Below are 13091 nucleotides of genomic sequence, written 5' to 3'. Positions count from 1 at the left end.
TGACAAAGACGGGGCAAACTTTTTCTGCTCAACCGAAAGTATTCACCTCATATATATCTACAGTGATTAACATATCAGCTGTTAAGGTTTTTCTGTGCCCTATGAAAGTTTCACTTTACATCCCTCCGTAAACTGACACAAACTATAGACTTTTGCGAGCGAGAAACATGAAGTAAAAATTGAAAGTGATTTGCAAATAATGGTGTGAATGGTGTATGCCATTTTTAAACCCCATGAGCCTTAAAAACCATAAGCCGGTGCTTGCGATGTTGTTTCTTATTACTCACTTGGCAGTGAGAATAGAAGAAAAATCAGCCAATCAGAATCATGGAAAAAAAAATTACTACCTAACGTTCCTCGGGGCTAGCCAAGCTTTTAAATAACGCTAACAACAGACACAACTTACAGCAATTTATAAGTTTGTTGATATCTGGCCCTGAATTTTTGTCGTTTTTGTTTGTTTGTTTGCTTGTTTGTTTGTTTGTTTTTTCTTGTCGCCGCTCAAGCTCGTCACGTACAGCATATTTAACGTGAGTTCAATGGCGGTAGAAATAAGTGAACTGTTAACTAGCAAGTTACACAACGCTAGCTAGCTCGTCATTATGTAAAATTTAAACACACTATAGCTAAAATATCAGTTTTAGTTAGCTTTACCGAAATCATCCACCGATTTAATTTATTATTATTATTATTATTATTATTATTATTATTATTATTATTTTACATCTCGTCATATTTAGCAAACAGTAAAGGGCTGCTAGTTTTGTCAAAGGACTTGACAAACCTAACCTGCAACTAAACGAGAGGAAACTTTCATGGTTTGATTTAACCAGGACAGGAAGCCATCCAGGGCCTGTGTTCATAGTCCACTTGTGAATCTTATCACATTCATCTGTTAATGCATAACTTAACACATAAAAATCAGCAGTTGAACAGGATACAGTTTTGTCCTTTCGACAAATTGCATTCATGTCAGGCAGCAGCAGTATCTGACTGCAAACTAACCTCCCCCACCCCTTCTTTGGCTCAAAAATGCAAACCACAGAAAGTACTGCGACAAAACAGAGAAGTGTTTCATAAAACTGCAGGAACTGGTTGAGTCATTAATGCCGGTTCACTGGTTTAATATAGTGTTTAAACTTCTTGAAGATAATGGCAAGACGAGGATTAAGAGATGGCATACCAGACAGTGGCGGCTCAGAAGAAGCTCCTATTTAATTGTCTCACTGTATCTAACATTGCTTTACACCTCAGTTGAAACGAATCCTAACTCTAACCCTCTTTAATCACCAAGGTGAAATCAGAGTGCACACCCCGATCAGTGGCCCCTCTCAGTGCCCGTCAGAATGAACCCAGTGAAGACGGAAGAGAAATGTCAGCCACATACACCTGCGCCTGGCATTCATACACCTGTTTACCAGCAATCCAGCTGCAACCAGTGTTGTAAGCATGTCTGAAAGCACATGTACTAGCTCAATTTATCCTTGTATTACGACTACATCTACTACCTCTTCTACTACTAGTAAAAGTGATACCGTTACTACAGCTGAAGCAACTTTTACTCTTATTAATAGTACTACTACTACTACTGCTAATAGTAATAATAACAAAGGACAAATGGACAAATTAACATGAAAACTCCATAGAAAGTGAATTTACATCTAAAATAGCTTTTAGCTGCAGTCATTGATTTTTGACCACTAGAGGGCAAACCAGCTTACATATTCACAGCCACCACCCCCACCTCCTTGGCTTATGAAGTTGTTATGATTTAAGTGTTAGAAAAAGTAATGTTCACATCCAGCAGACACCGAGCAACTTTATCATCCTGTTACAGTCATGTTTCTGTCCACCAGATGCATGTCAGTCCAACATTCACTTTCAGCTCTATTTTGGCCATCACAACTTCTGAGGGAGATACCTGCTGTAGGTCTTTAGCTTGCTAGATGTTGAAATGTGCTTCCAGCCAAGGGTTTGTCTGCTGTTTGGTAGTAGAAAATCATTCCATATGCTAAGGGAACAGTCTCAAAATTATAACATGGGCCAAAAAAGAGTACCCATAAAAGGGAAGTAGTCCCAAATTGACACTGGCAAACAGGGATTCAATACAAATGACATATCATTAAATATGGTGATGAGAGAGACCATTTAATGCCACAAAAGCATATCTGACCAATCTCAACCCACCTTTGTAGCAGAGTGTGCAATGGTGATATAGTTATTAATAAACTGGTACAAAAGAAAATTATAGCATGCAGCATGATGATAGTAGAAACTTTATTGTTGCCATAAACACAACACAGGTTGTGTAATTAAGCCTCAGCTAATGATACTTAATTGGCCTTTTTTTACATTTTTACCCTCTCAGTTGGGTTTTTTCAAAGAGCGCCCATCCGGTTTCTGCCTGAGGGGACCCAGACCCTGCCGTCTATGGCCATGAACACAACACAAACACCACCGCCTCCACCAAGCACCTTTCAGTACTATAGGGAGACGATGAATTGCATGCAGCACTATTGTATGCCCCAATTTCCAGGTAACACCTTATTTCCAGACTTGTGTCTATTATAAAAGTATCACAACAAATACAGTCTCAGCATGATGCTCAACAGTTGGCGCTGACACAACAATAGGGCCGAGAGTTTGAATATTTTCCTTAGTCCTCTGCATGGAGTTTGCCCCTTCTTTTCCTGTCTATTTAGTGTCCTCCGGGTGTTCCAGTTAATACTCCACCAAAAGACAGGCAATCCAGGCAATGGTCTTAGCGCTGTATCTTACAATTGATAAATAATGTCGTATTAAGCAAATTATAGTGCTATACATAAAAAGAGAGGAGAAACTTTGCTGTTGCCATTATCACAACCAGGTTGTTTAAAAAAACCTTGACCTGTTATGATGTAGTCGGTACCCTTACCTTTTTACCCACAAAGTAGGATTTTTTCAAGGACATCTCGACCAGTTCCTGCATGAAGAGACACAGAACCTGTACACCAGCAAACCAATACCACGGCCTCCACCAAACAGCCCTGTGGACAACAGGGAGACGCTGGATGGCCCACAGACAAATGGGAAGCCACCAGTGCCAGGTAATACCCCATTTCCAGACCACTGTGACTCAATTTTTAGTACGGGTAGCAAAAAGACATGATAGGGACAGTTGCTCTGGGTTTCCTGAATCATCTCTGTAGACATTAGATGAAATTATTATGCTGATATGTAACTAAATCAACCTTGAGGCTAACCAGACACTAAGACACACAGAAAAGGGCCACATATGAGCAAGAGCGTTGTTTACCCCATCTTCCAAATGCATCAGAATTTATTTATTGATCACATTGTACATTCGCTTTGAGGGCTTACCACCTGCTAATATATGGGTAGTAATGTCTCATAGAGATGCTCCTACGGTGTTTCATAACACGTAAAAAACCAGGGTCACATTTTACTGACTAGGTTAGTCCTGTCAAGGTTAAGAATTTCTTTGTGATTTTTGTTGCGAGCCAACAACACATATAAAGTCAATATCAGTCACTAAGTCAATCATTTAGAAGGTAATAGTATAACACTCACAGGGGCTATTTTAGTACTTTTACTTTTGATAATTAAAATACATTTTGATAGACATAATTTTAATCAAGTAACTTTGCCAATCCAGGAGTTTTACTTGTAACAGAGTGTTTTTACACTGGTATTGCTTACTACTTTTACCTTAGTAAAGATCTGAATACTTCCTCGACCACTGTCTCGCTGTCTCCTCAAATGGTTGTGACAATATACTGGAGACTTGCGAACAAAACATAGGACATCCTCATATTCCTTGAACAGAACTCAGGTCCTCTTTTTACCTCTGTAATGCCTGCAGCGGGAGCCAGCGGCTTTAGCTGAGTATGAAGTGAATAAACTGCGAGATATTGGTTTGCTGGGACAGTGGATAAAAAATACATACACACTGTGATAATAAAGTATCCTTTCTAGCAATGAAAAAATACTGTATGTTAGCAAATGTTATTTCTGGCTTACAGAACAAATTTTACTTGTAAAAAAAAATGTTTGTGTGTTTGTTGAAGTTCCAATAACCTAAGACTCTACTGCCTGTCCATTTTCAACAAGCCATATTCTTCAGTGTTGTGCTCCAGTCTAGCTGAGAAAAATTCCTTCCCAAAGACAAACATTAGAGCCCCTGACTCATAGTGCTGTGTCAAGGAGAGAGCAAACCATACTGTTGACATCAGGAGTCCAGTGATGTCACACTGATGTCAATGCCTCTAATTGTAAATTGCACTCATAGCCTCGCTGTTCGCTGTGGTAACATTTCAGTCAGAGAGAAGACTCTGAAGGGGAAACTTTCGCTCGGAACACCTGGGAGTAGATATAGTATGGCTGTAAGTTGGGATGAGACTGAAACAGGTATGTTTGCTATCATCTATTTTACTGCCAGATCCAAAAAATCTTTTTTCTTTTTTTTAAACATTCTTGTTCAGTTGAAATACTAATTTATGGATCTCTCAAAGTATAGTTAGGGATGTTTATGTCAGCGTGGGATAGTTCAGTTAATTCAGGAGTATTGGTATTTAAAAAATACTGATTATTGTGAGCCTGGCTTTGCAGACATTACATATTTATTTATGTTTTTCGGTGACTTTTTCCCAAGCCACCATTATAAAACGTAGCAGTTCTTCAAACTCGCATCTTGAGCTGGCTCCTCTAAAAAAGTAGCAAAGGATCAGTTGAAATATTTGTACATTCAGCTGCTACTCACTTTACTTCAAAATAGAAACATTTTCACATGCTCTGCTGGTCTCCTTTCTCTCTCTCTCTCTTTGTGAAATGCTTCAGTGCTCTGCCCACTCAGCAGCACATAGCAGCAGTAGCTGACGTCACTGCCTTTCCTGGAACAGGCTCCCAACAGCGACATGTAAATGCAAACTAGCGAATACGATGTATGTTGACGCCAGTCGATGGCCGTGCTGTGATAGAATGCGGTTCCTTCTGTGATTCCATCACATCACAGAGTAAATCATCAATATATTATAACATTTGGGGCAGCGAGTTCTACTGATACTGAGCAAACACTGAACAGAGGGAGAAGTAGATAAGCGTTATGCCATGTCTAACTGCGTATTTCTTTTTTTTTTTCAGTGTCACGCACCCATTCAATAAGATTGTGTCACAAGGACATTTAAATTAAATACGTTGTTGAAGATAACTGTATGTACACTGGCGAGATAAAAGAAGAGGGAATTAAATCAGTCACTTGCACTCTAATTATATCTATATATTATTATTATCTATTTCACACAGCCTCAAATGAGACACTGCATTTCACAGTATGTAATGAATGAGCATGTACTATATGAAACCTTTGAAATCTTAAACGTCTGTAATACAGTTAATTTACAATGTTAATTTACAATGAATTTTGCTTGGACTCTGACACAGTCTCATGGAATCTCTAATGATGAGAGACTCTGGTTTAATAGAAAAAAAAGTCATACTGATACTGAAAAGATTAAAAGAAGTTACAGGATTATTAAGGCAATGTTCGTTTGATCTGTCACCAACTTGAAAATAATAGACACGCTGAATGACATGGAGCCAGGGCACCAGATCTGATATTTCCCACTCATTCTCAACTGTTTGAATAGGACCAAAAGTGGAACATATATTTCTATTTGTGTGCATATATAAACAAAAAAAAGTTATCCATTCATTTACAGAGCATTGGCAGTTAAGTTTGATATATCACTTTGGCCCCTAAAATTGTAACAATACTTTTACAGCTAGTGACCAAAGTGACCTAGTGTTTACACAGCTGACTGCTCTGTTGGAGGGCACAACAGATGTTTAAAAATGACTTTACAATCTAAGACATTACTTAAGTTTGACTGGTGCAACCCAGTTTAGTCAATCACCAGTTTGAAACGAGCTAGTTCAGTTACTTAGGAAGGACTTTACACACAAGCTTTGTGATGGATTTACAGATAGCTGGTGCAACCCAATCCTGTTGTCTGACTTGTTGTTTTGTTGTTTTTGTTTCTACCCAGGTTCCGCAGGTGACTTGACTGCCTGCCAGCTGCATTTACCCTACTCCAGCCTCCCACAGGGGTTGGTAGGGGCCAATGCTCATAGCTCCAAGAAACCCTTAGAGGATGCCTTACAAAGGAGAGAGCTGCGCTTGCTGAAGAACAGGTAGAGAGGACCGTTCACACTCATGAGCCTGGACATTAGACTGATAAATCAGCCATACCAATATTAGCAGCAGATATTATCAGTTGATATTACCTATATTAGATATATCGGTATCAGTGTATATGGAGGCTCATGATTGATGTGAAATTCCAGTATAGAGGGCCAAAGATAAGTTTGAGGTATTCTAAAGCAGTAGTTATCATTTTCGGAAATGCGCTTATTTGGTGTCTTGCTGAGAGTTAGAAGAGATGATTGACACTGCCCTCAGGTCTACGCTATATGGAGCAGGAATGAACAGCCACCAGCTGATTAGCTTAACTAAGCATAAAGACTGGAAACAGGGAATGCCCCTCAAGCTCACTAATGAAGACGTTATATCTTGTTTGTTTAAGAACAATGTCTCTGTTACATGGTTTTTCCAATAGGGAGCACTGACAAGTTGATTTTTCAACTGTAAAATGTCCCAATCAGTACATGTCTTCGTCACAGTTCTTCTAAAAATACATTTAAGGGAGCCTCACCAAAAATGTTCAATGTTTATTTTTTTTTTTAAAGTATATTGATACTGGAACTCTAAAATGTTAACATCGGTATTGATCTGGCTCTATTGGACACATTCAATGTAAACCCTTGGATACTGTCTTCCAATGTCCTTTCTGCTGTGAATACTTTGTGATACAGTAAGTGGCAAATACCAAATGCCAATGGGTGACAATAACTGCATGTTGTAATAAGGTCCACAAAGCTATCATCATTCCACTGCATGATTCTCCTCCATCCAGAGTCTTAAGCTGCTAATTCTTAGGTTGTCTGGCCATTATCTGCTCTGTATCGCATGTTTGGAGTGAAGAGTGAGTTGGCTGACATGATCAAATATTAGGACGTTGCAAGTAGGTCAGTTGTATGTGGATAATTTGATTTGCTGGTGAGCAAAGTAGATTACCTTCTACTTTTAGCGTGCTTTTTGCTTGCTGTCTGTAGAAGGCGTTGAGCTTACTTTGTGTTTGCTGTAAACAACCTTGTGTCACTGCTGCCGCTTACTCCTACTCTTCTAGTTTGCATGTTCCCTGTCCTCCTACATGATGATTCTACTACAATTAGTCCTCAGAAATTCATTATGCTTCTTTCTTTTTTGTTTGTATTTTGGTTCATGACATCCAACTCCTAGGGTTGACTCTATTACGTAAGGTCCTATCCCGAGGGCATCTAATGTCATAAACGTGTTCATAATCATCCTTATCTAAATATTCTGTGCCCACATGAGAAAACCTTTCGTAAGCTTTGTAATGTGAGCTCTCTTCTTTCCCTTGATAAAACTGATTTATGGACAGAATGCCTTCTCTGTTGTATCTGGGAGATAAGCCAAGATGTTAAGGCCTCTTTTTGTTCAGGTCTCATGGTAACTGTTGTTGTTGCTTCCAGGGAAGCCGCCCGGGAGTGTCGACGAAAGAAGAAGGAATATGTCAAATGCCTCGAAAATCGCGTGGCCGTGCTCGAAAATCAAAACAAGACTCTGATTGAGGAGCTTAGAGCCTTAAAAGACATCTATCGACACAAAGTCGAATAAATCCTCTAACTATAGGAGGAACATCGATTGTGTGGAACTGTGTTGTCTGCTTCTGTGGGGTGTCTTGAGGACTCTGGCTTTGCTTAGACAGACACACGTACAAACACTCGCATGAACACACACTCAGATAATAAGACTCCTTGTCCTTGCTGTTAAATTTGTTTACATGATGATGTCAATGTTTCTGGCTCTGAATTATCCATGAGCCACTAGCAGCAAAAACAAGAACCTTGTTTCGGGTCAGGGTTATTGTCAGTGAGGATCTTATGTCCCTTTGCACAGGGAGGCTGCCAGAGCAAGCAGGAAGAGAAAGAAGGAATATATGGACCACCTACAGACTCGCAATGCCTTACTGGAGACCGAGAATCAGTTACTGAAGGCCCAGCTGCAGAGCTTGAGCAACCTGAACATCCGAATACCCAACCTAGATCAGTCACCAACACCCACGCTGTTATCGCCTTAACTGCACTGCATTTTACATCCCTTTATGAGTAGTTTTATAATTGGGCTCTATTGATATACTGTATCAGTTGATAGTCTTTGTGATGTTCTATTTTGCTACAGGTATTTTTTCAGGGAAATGCTGTCAAATGTTCACAGGAGACCTGACCATCAGGGTTTCACACATCAATGTTTGTGTTTTCTTTTATTCCACTTCAGAAATCCTTCTCTAAGCATACTAACAGGAATTAAAACCCACTGAATTTATCACCCACCACCCATCCTTCATATTTGATGTAGCGACCCACCAGGATCTGCTGTGCATCTGTACAAGAACTTTTCTGCTTTTAACCTGTGGCATTAATATTAGTTTGGACAAGTTTACCCTGCATTTTTATAGTTTTGAATACAAGTGCATAGTTTGTACAAAAATAGAAAAAAAGTTTTTGTCTCAATATGAATAAGTGTATATGGAGTTAACAAATACATACATTTGTTGAGATTGTATTACTTTATTGTTTTAATTCACTTTGCTTCATCCCAGTATACTTGGTTAAATTTAGAAGTCCATTTATGTAATTCTCATTTGTTTGAATGACAAATTTGATGCTGAAATCCGTTTTTTTTTTACTTCTGTGTTGGTGTTTTATTTCTCATCTTTTACACATCACCCGATGTCTTGTTATCACCACACCTTATTTAAAGGTCTTAGATCTTTTTAAAATGTATTTGCCTCAATAAAGTTCTTGATCGTCTCTCTGTGTTTTAGGTTTCACACACAGTAAATATAAGAAGTAAATACTGTGCACAGTGGTGTTCAGTGTTAACCAGGGGCCAGACAGAAAAAGCCCCTACATGACTAGCTTATATAAAGCATGTTGAAACAAGTGGGTTAATTTGTTATTAACTTGAGCTTGTGAGGGAAACAGAAGAAAGATACCAAAGCACTGGAATTAATCAAGCAATCACCAATGCAGAAGTTCCACTGTGAGTCTCTGATAAAGCTTTTGTTGCCGTGCTGAGTTTCAACCTTGGGTTTCTGCTCAAAATGTGATGTTCTGTCCTTTCAATGATAATTCGGCTTGATTGCTAGGACTGTCACTGACAAAGCAAAGGAATGTCCTCTCTCTCTCACATCTTTCGTTTTTTTTCATTAATGACACATGTTGTGGAAGAGCCACAGTGAATGCTGTAACAGCGAAGTCAAATGAATATTTAAACAATGGCATTCTGCTCACAGCAATACTCAGGAATTCGTTGCAGTAAAAGGGAGAGTGTGTAGGTTTTCTGGTCAGATATCGGCCAACAAACACTGATTAGACGAGATTTAACACACAAGGAAAGTGGTACAGGCATAATTGAAGTTTTTATTTGCTAGAGAACATGACTAGGGTTACATCTCAAATAAAGATGTTCAAAATGTCGATGTTGTTTTTTTGTGCTTCATCTTCACTGCTTTGTGTTTGGTTGCAGTGACCATCGGTTTCCTGCTCTATCACTCCCATGTGCTGTTTGTTAGGGCGACATCATGGGAAACAAAACAGCTGAGGAAGAATCCAATACCAGTGGGACTTGCCTTGCACCTGGGCCTATTGTGAAACCTTATTCCTGCCCAGTCTTTAACCTAACACAGGCAACTTCCACACTGATAGGAACAAAACTCTGTGGAATGCAGCGGCAGGGAAAAGGAAATACTGTCCAAGTGTTGCCATAAACAACAGCAGATGGAGTCACTGATCATTACGCAGATTGGTTTGCTTGCAGTGTTTAAAATGCTGGTAAATACAGCTGCAGCGCGCTCTTACGTCTGCGATCTTGGTTAGCAGAATTTGAGACAATTGCTCGTGTATCTTTTAAGATGACACTCAGGGGTTTGAGGACAGCTCCCCCTCACGTAATATGTGTAAAAACATCCTTCAGATCACAGAATGAAGTTCCTTCGCTGGAGCAGCGATGCTGCTGCAGTACCAGCAGGCTGCACTGCAGCACCATACCTGATCTTTTAGTGCAGCATTTCATCTCTGTAATCAGGCAAAAAGGCGCATCTACCCTCATACAGTCTTCAGTCTCCAGCATCATCAGTGTTAGTCTGAGGCCTCAGTGTGTACATATTGTCTCGCATGTCATGGAAACATCTGCCTGGATTAGGCGATTCCTCAGGGCTCCAGGACTTTGTTTACGTTAACCTCTACTAATCTGACTTAATACTGCACAGAGATTTAGATTGAGCAGCCATTTTACTCTGACACAGGCAGAGCCCTTATGGATTTGTCAGTCATCAGTCAAGACCAAATTATTAACTGGCACACACAACATGGGTAAGAAGGAAATGACAGATGTCCATGTCTGGGTTCATAACAGCTCATCGGCTGTAGCAGTGGTGTTGTTTAAGCACGAACGAAGTCCTATATATTCTTAGTTTATTGTTATTATAATAAATGTAGATAAATATTGATGAAAAGCAACAAATCATTATTGGGCCCCAGGAACCCACTTGAAACCTTGAGAGGGTTTTTTTTTCTATTCAATTCTATTCTATAATTTTCTTGATTTATTGTATCCCTTTAGAGACTGTCACAATTGTCCATTTATCACATACTTACTTACACCACCCACTTGAACCGGAACCTTTTCCATTACAACCACAGCGCTGTAGGCTTTTTTTAAAAAGAGACGTTTATGTGCTGCCAGAAATATTGTAATTTCTACCCGCACGTATGTACGGCCCTTTTAGCTCAACGTGGTAAAAAAAATATAAAAAAAAAACGAACAGCAGGAATACAAAGTCAGTAACAGGAGGTAAAAAAAAAAAAATGTACCACTAAGTACTGTTGTTTTTCCTGTGGAATTTGTCTTTAAAGTTGATCATAAAAAGGGTAAACGGGTCCAGATGTATTACACCAAAACTGTGACAAACTTCCGTTTTCATTCTCTGAAAGTATCATTCCTATTGTTTTACTTTTGGCGCAGTCGTGCGTGAAAACCGCTATTTGGAATGCATTTCAAATCGCGAAGCCATTTCTTAACCTCATTCTCTGAGTATCCGACTTTACGGGATGCACCCGAAAGCAACACGGCGGCGGATGTAGCAGCAGCGGCGGCGGCGGCAGCAGCAGCATTGGCAGTAGTAGTCCACAATACATCGGCAACCATGTAGCGCTGAGAGCACAAATATCTTCTCCCGACTAACGAGAGCATCACGTCCTCGTATTCCGTCATGTCGCCGTAAAGTAAGAGTGTGTCAAAATGTGTTCGTGAGGATAAGTGGACTCGCGGACGGGAATTACAAGGCGAGGGAGTCGACAGTGAAACCGAAGTCGGTTATATAGAGGCGCTATCTGCCCTCGCCTGGAGGTTCGCAGGGGGGCGGCGGGCTACTCTCGACTTATTAGCCTACCTCGAGCTTTTCAGCTTACTAAATGACTCCACCTGTCCAGCTAACCGCACCGTAGAGCCGAGAGCAGGGCATGTACCGCTAACGGATACCGGGGCCAGCTTGTGGTTCGCACCAGCCCCGTCCCTCCGCGTCACCGCCCCGTTTTTTCTCGCCCGTCGTAGCGCCAACAGCGCAGCCAGAGGGCTGACGATACACCGTCGGGCAGGGACTAGTCGCCGGAACCCGCTGAAGCCATGGGGAATACGACCTCCTGCTGCGTGTCGTCGAGCCCCAAGCACCGGAGGAACAACCACTCCAGGCTGGAGACGTACCGCCCGGACCCGGAGCTGAGTCGCGAGGACACGGGCTGCAACCTCCAGCACATCAGCGACAGAGAAAATCTCGACGGTAAGATGCAGGCTCACCTTCTTTTCACCGACGAGTCTGAATGACATTTAAATGCCCAGATATAAGAAACTACTTACAAAAATTGCTTTAAATTATTATCATCATTATTATTATTAATATTATTTTTACTATTACTATTATTGTTATTACTGTTCCATGGTAAAATAGTTGTGGATAGTTAGTTTTTTGTACTGTAATTACTCACGCCTATGCAGTGTTAACAGTAAACGAGAACTTGCAACATCTGTGCACAGGACCCACCCATCCATTACACCGATAACTACAGTACCGTAGGCTTCCTTATTCATCGGACTACCAGCCATAGGGCACTGGTTTTCCAGGGGGCTCCCGAGCAAAAGACCCCTGTTGGTCCGAGCCGTCTGCTGCAGGTCCACTTTAGGAAAGAAGCTGTTGTGATCATTTCAAAGTTCTCTGTTAGCTTCCGTCCAGATTATAACAAGCTTCCAGGTTGGTGCTGTCTTGGACAAAACCTGGTGATTTGTGGTCTACTCTGTCTCTTCCTTTGGCTTGTTTGCTTAAAAAAAAAGAAAAGAAAATGGGAACCCCTCTCTATGAGGCTTGGATGTTGTTATTGCTGTCTTCAAGAATGCAGTTTGAATGAGTCTGCCGAGGGGGGACACGACATGATGACTTGGCCTCAAGCACGCATCATCTTCACCGTGTGTCAGTGCGTGAAAGTGTGCGTAAGGTTGTGCCAGCATATTCAATATTGGCGGAATAATGTGTTCCAGTGGGAGGTGATGTGATAATGACGGCCAGTGTTTACGGCAGGGTGTCCATTCGCTTCCTTTGGGCGACCGAATAGGAACAGACCAGCAGCACATTTTGACCCTCATTCACACCAGCACAGTCACATTCTTGCTGGACATTTTAGATCCAAAGTTTTGTGGATGCTCCAGCAAAATGATGAGTGGAACAGCAAAACTGCTTTTGGCTCGTTGGACCCTAGCACAGTGGTTTTAGACAGAAAATGCTTGGATCTGTCATTTACCCACCAACATATACAGTATTTAGTTTTATCAGACAACAGTTCTGAGATGGAATTCCTTGAAGAACAGTTGTATCGATTTCATTAGGGTCTAATGAGGT

The 13091-nt window shown here is 40.7% G+C and overlaps 2 protein-coding genes and 1 long non-coding RNA gene across 5 annotated transcripts in view; all 3 read left to right on the top strand.

Annotated features, from left to right (window-relative positions):
* The first annotated feature begins 472 nt into the window (after positions 1-472).
* Positions 473-3070, top strand: LOC120790245. Its single transcript, XR_005707517.1, has 4 exons — positions 473-530; positions 1295-1443; positions 2369-2536; positions 2946-3070. It is a non-coding gene; the product is annotated as an uncharacterized LOC120790245 (long non-coding RNA).
* A 1241-nt stretch (positions 3071-4311) lies between these two features.
* On the top strand, positions 4312-9574 carry LOC120789576 (cAMP-responsive element modulator-like). Of its 2 annotated transcripts, none has more exons than XM_040126335.1 (3): positions 4312-4407; positions 6045-6189; positions 8039-9574. In XM_040126335.1, the coding sequence occupies exons 1-3, from the start codon at positions 4377-4379 to the stop codon at positions 8217-8219; spliced, it is 357 nt and encodes a 118-aa protein (XP_039982269.1). In that variant the 5' UTR covers positions 4312-4376; the 3' UTR covers positions 8220-9574. The 2 variants fall into 2 exon arrangements, with proteins under 2 accessions (XP_039982269.1, XP_039982270.1); XM_040126336.1 differs by having other exon boundaries at positions 7612-9574.
* A 1735-nt stretch (positions 9575-11309) lies between these two features.
* Positions 11310-13091, top strand: part of ccny (cyclin Y) — a 39741-nt gene continuing 37959 nt past the window's right edge. For both annotated transcript variants that reach the window (XR_005707465.1, XM_040126854.1), the window contains exon 1: positions 11310-11981. Coding sequence is in view for 1 of the 2 variants with exons in the window: in XM_040126854.1 (XP_039982788.1) it covers positions 11828-11981 (154 nt within the window). In the remaining variant the exon portion in view is untranslated. The remainder of the gene's footprint in view (positions 11982-13091) is intronic.

The sequence above is a fragment of the Xiphias gladius genome, chromosome 5 (genome assembly GCF_016859285.1).
Source record: "Xiphias gladius isolate SHS-SW01 ecotype Sanya breed wild chromosome 5, ASM1685928v1, whole genome shotgun sequence".
In the NCBI taxonomy this organism is placed as follows: domain Eukaryota; kingdom Metazoa; phylum Chordata; class Actinopteri; order Istiophoriformes; family Xiphiidae; genus Xiphias; species Xiphias gladius.
This window is presented reverse-complemented; position numbering and strand designations above follow the sequence as displayed.

Excerpts from the sequence above, each read along its gene's own strand:
- LOC120789576 (XM_040126335.1), top strand. The coding sequence starts at position 4,377 with ATGGCTGTAAGTTGGGATGAGACTGAAACAG. Across the intron at positions 4,408-6,044 it reads TTGGGATGAGACTGAAACAG|GTTCCGCAGGTGACTTGACT; the intron begins GTATGTTTGCTA and ends GTTTCTACCCAG. Across the intron at positions 6,190-8,038 it reads CTGCGCTTGCTGAAGAACAG|GGAGGCTGCCAGAGCAAGCA; the intron begins GTAGAGAGGACC and ends CCCTTTGCACAG.